Source organism: Lycium barbarum, chromosome 1 (genome assembly GCF_019175385.1).
Source record: "Lycium barbarum isolate Lr01 chromosome 1, ASM1917538v2, whole genome shotgun sequence".
Lineage (NCBI taxonomy): Eukaryota > Viridiplantae > Streptophyta > Magnoliopsida > Solanales > Solanaceae > Lycium > Lycium barbarum.
Window position 1 is genome coordinate 166,883,090 of NC_083337.1, and position 2,850 is coordinate 166,885,939.

Genomic DNA, 2,850 nt, shown 5'->3' on the forward strand with positions numbered 1-2,850 from the left:
TATCCCTTTCAGTTTTTAAACCGTATTGGCTGCGATGAATTACGTTTTGCAGTTAAAGACGATGCTGCGTCTCATTTAGTTCTTACAAAGTTAGAATTATCGCCAAAGCACAAGATAAAGTAGTACTTAATCAAAGCTTCAACAGCACTTGAAGTTTATTACAGGATATTGAAATCAGAGCTGTTCTCTTACAGTAAAACAACAAAGAAACTAGTGAACTTTATAACTGCTCAATTCTGGTAAGAGAACATTAAGAAACACACCAGACCATTCTTATATTAATCTAAAGAACAACTAGCAACTAAATGCAACTTTATGGTGTATTTGAGATACGTGGCGCCGATAGGCCATGGTACGTAGAAGGTGGCAGATTTGTTTGTGGGCTGGATGGTGTAGTTTATGGAGTGCTTAGTTGAAGCCCATATGGAGGGGGAGAAGGGGGTGAATATGTAGTCGGTGGTGGTGGCTGACCATAAGTAGGACTTGATGGAGGAGGCGAGTATGTAGGTGGAGGGGATGTTGGTGGCGACTGTGCTGGGGGAGGAGGGGACGTTGGTGGTGGTGGTGGCGACTGTGTAGGGGGAGGAGGGGACGTTGGTGGTGGTGGTGGTGGCGACTGTGCAGGGGGAGGAGGGGAATATGTTGGTGGAGGTGGTGGTGATTGTGCAGGCGGAGGAGGAGAGTATGTTGGTGGAGGTGGTGATTGTGAAGGTGGAGGAGGGGAGTAAGTTGGTAGAGGCGGTGGTGCTTGTGTAGGCGAAGGAGGCGAGTATGTTGGTGGAGGTGGTGGGGGCGAGTATGTAGGTGGAGGAGGGGAGTATGTTGGTGGCGACTGTGCAGGGGGAGGAGGGGACGTTGGTGGTGGTGGTGGCGACTGTGCAGGGGGAGGAGGGGAATATGTTGGTGGAGGTGGCGGCGATTGTGCAGGCGGAGGAGGAGAGTATGTTGGTGGAGGTGGTGATTGTGAAGGTGGAGGAGGGGAGTAAGTTGGTGGAGGCGGTGGTGCTTGTGTAGGCGAAGGAGGCGAGTATGTTGGTGGAGGTGGTGGTGATTGTGCAGGTGGAGGTGAGTAAGTTGGTGGTTGTGGCTGCCTAATAGGAGAAGGTGGTGGATGTCCATGTGTTGGTGGTGAACGATGATGAGTAGGTGGCGCATGTCGATGGGTGGGTGGTTTTGGTTGATGTCCACGTGAAGGTGGCGATGGTGATGGTTGTGAGTATGTTGGTGGAGGAGATGAGGAAGTCGGTGGTGGATGTCTATGTGTTGGGGGTGAACGTTGATGAGTAGGTGGTGCATGTCGATGGGTGGGTGGGTGTGGTTGATGTCCATGTGAAGGCGGCGAGTGTGGCGATGGCGATGGTGATGGTTGTGGGTATGTAGGTGGAGGAGGTGAATAGGTTGGTGGTGGAGGTTGCACTTGAGGAGGAGGTGAGAAAATTGGTGTTGGTGGTGGTTGTGCATATGTAGGTGGAGGAGGCGATTGAGTTGGTGGTGGAGGATGTCCATGATGACTCGGAGGTGAAGGATGATGATGGCTTGGCGGATGATGTCTTCCACGTGGCGTGTGCCCTCTAGTAGGTGGTGCATGTCCATGAGAAGGTGAAGGCGGGCTTTGCCCCTGAGATGGTGGTGGAGAACTCACGGGAGACGGGGGTGGTAAATGTCCTCTATGCGGTGGAGGACTACCAACAGATGGTGGTACATGACCATGAGAAGGTGGTGGGTGGGCATGGCGAGGTGGAGCATGCCCTGGCGATGGTACATGTCCATGACTCGGAGGTGGTGTAGTTGGAGCACTAGGCGGTTGATAGCCTTGAGAAGGTGGTGGTTGGCTGGTAACAGGCGGAGGAGTGTTGCTGCCATACTGAGATATTTCTGCAGAATAGTCTGCAGCAACAACAGAAAGAATAGTGGTGCTCTGCACCAGTAAAATCAAGGCGAAAAAAGGGCTTAGCTTCATTGCTAACGACTTGCCTGTTGTGAATACTCAGGTACAATCTTCATGGCATATATATAGTAGTAGTTGACAGTCACGGTACTGAAATACTCGAGAGAAGACACCTGCCAGATCCACCTGATAATCAGCAAATTTCTCATGTAGAGTTTCCAAGTTCCTACCAAGACAAACCACAAAGCCTGGAAGAAAAAATGGAAGAGGTTTGTTTTTACTTTATTTACGATTAATTAAAACTACTGTAGTGTTTCTAAAGTAGTCAAATAAATGACCGAATGTTCTGATAAGTAGACTGAGGTCACCCTCTTACATTCCCAATATTTGTTTGTTTGTTATCATATTCAATGGAAAGATCAGTGATTGTAAAAATGATGAACAAATCTATTTGTCTAGTTGTACAACAGACACCTGATATACAGAGAATAGAACTCTACCTGATATAAAGGGAATAGAGAGGTTCTTGAGATCGGTGAATTTCCTCCTTTTCTTGTGCAAGTTAATGGGGCTTTCGACATCCATTGAAATAACTTAAAATAAGCACCGCTCTAGTAACAGACTATACAGCTAAAACTGAGAAGTCACAACATAATGTCACTGGAGTCTCATTCTCTTTGATAGGAGTATATCATATGTCCTCCTTTGTTGACTGTGTGTCATTAGGAGAAAACAGACACAAGCTTTTGTCAAAAAGCTAAATATTTTTGTAAGATAAGCGTACAATCATCCGTTCCTCTTAGATGCCATCTGTATTTGCTCATAGAGATGGTGGGTAGGATGAGGGATGGGAACGGACCAAATAGGCCAGAAACTTTAAACGTTGAACCAAATCAGTAGAAACTAGCAACCAACTTGGCTCACTTATCAAATACCATGTAATTGGGGGTAAACTATAAATG

The 2,850-nt window shown here is 47.4% G+C and overlaps 1 protein-coding gene across 1 annotated transcript; it reads right to left on the bottom strand.

The window, feature by feature from the left end:
* Positions 1-123: 123 nt before the first annotated feature.
* LOC132605817 (extensin-like) lies at positions 124-2,049 on the bottom strand. Its single transcript, XM_060319068.1, has one exon. The coding sequence runs from the start codon at positions 1,958-1,960 to the stop codon at positions 398-400; it is 1,563 nt and encodes a 520-aa protein (XP_060175051.1). The 5' UTR covers positions 1,961-2,049; the 3' UTR covers positions 124-397.
* Positions 2,050-2,850: the final 801 nt, after the last annotated feature.

What these genes read in the sequence shown, in the direction of transcription:
- LOC132605817 (XM_060319068.1), bottom strand. Translation starts at nt 1,960, where the DNA reads ATGAAGCTAAGCCCTTTTTTCGCCTTGATTTTACTGGTGCAGAGCACC.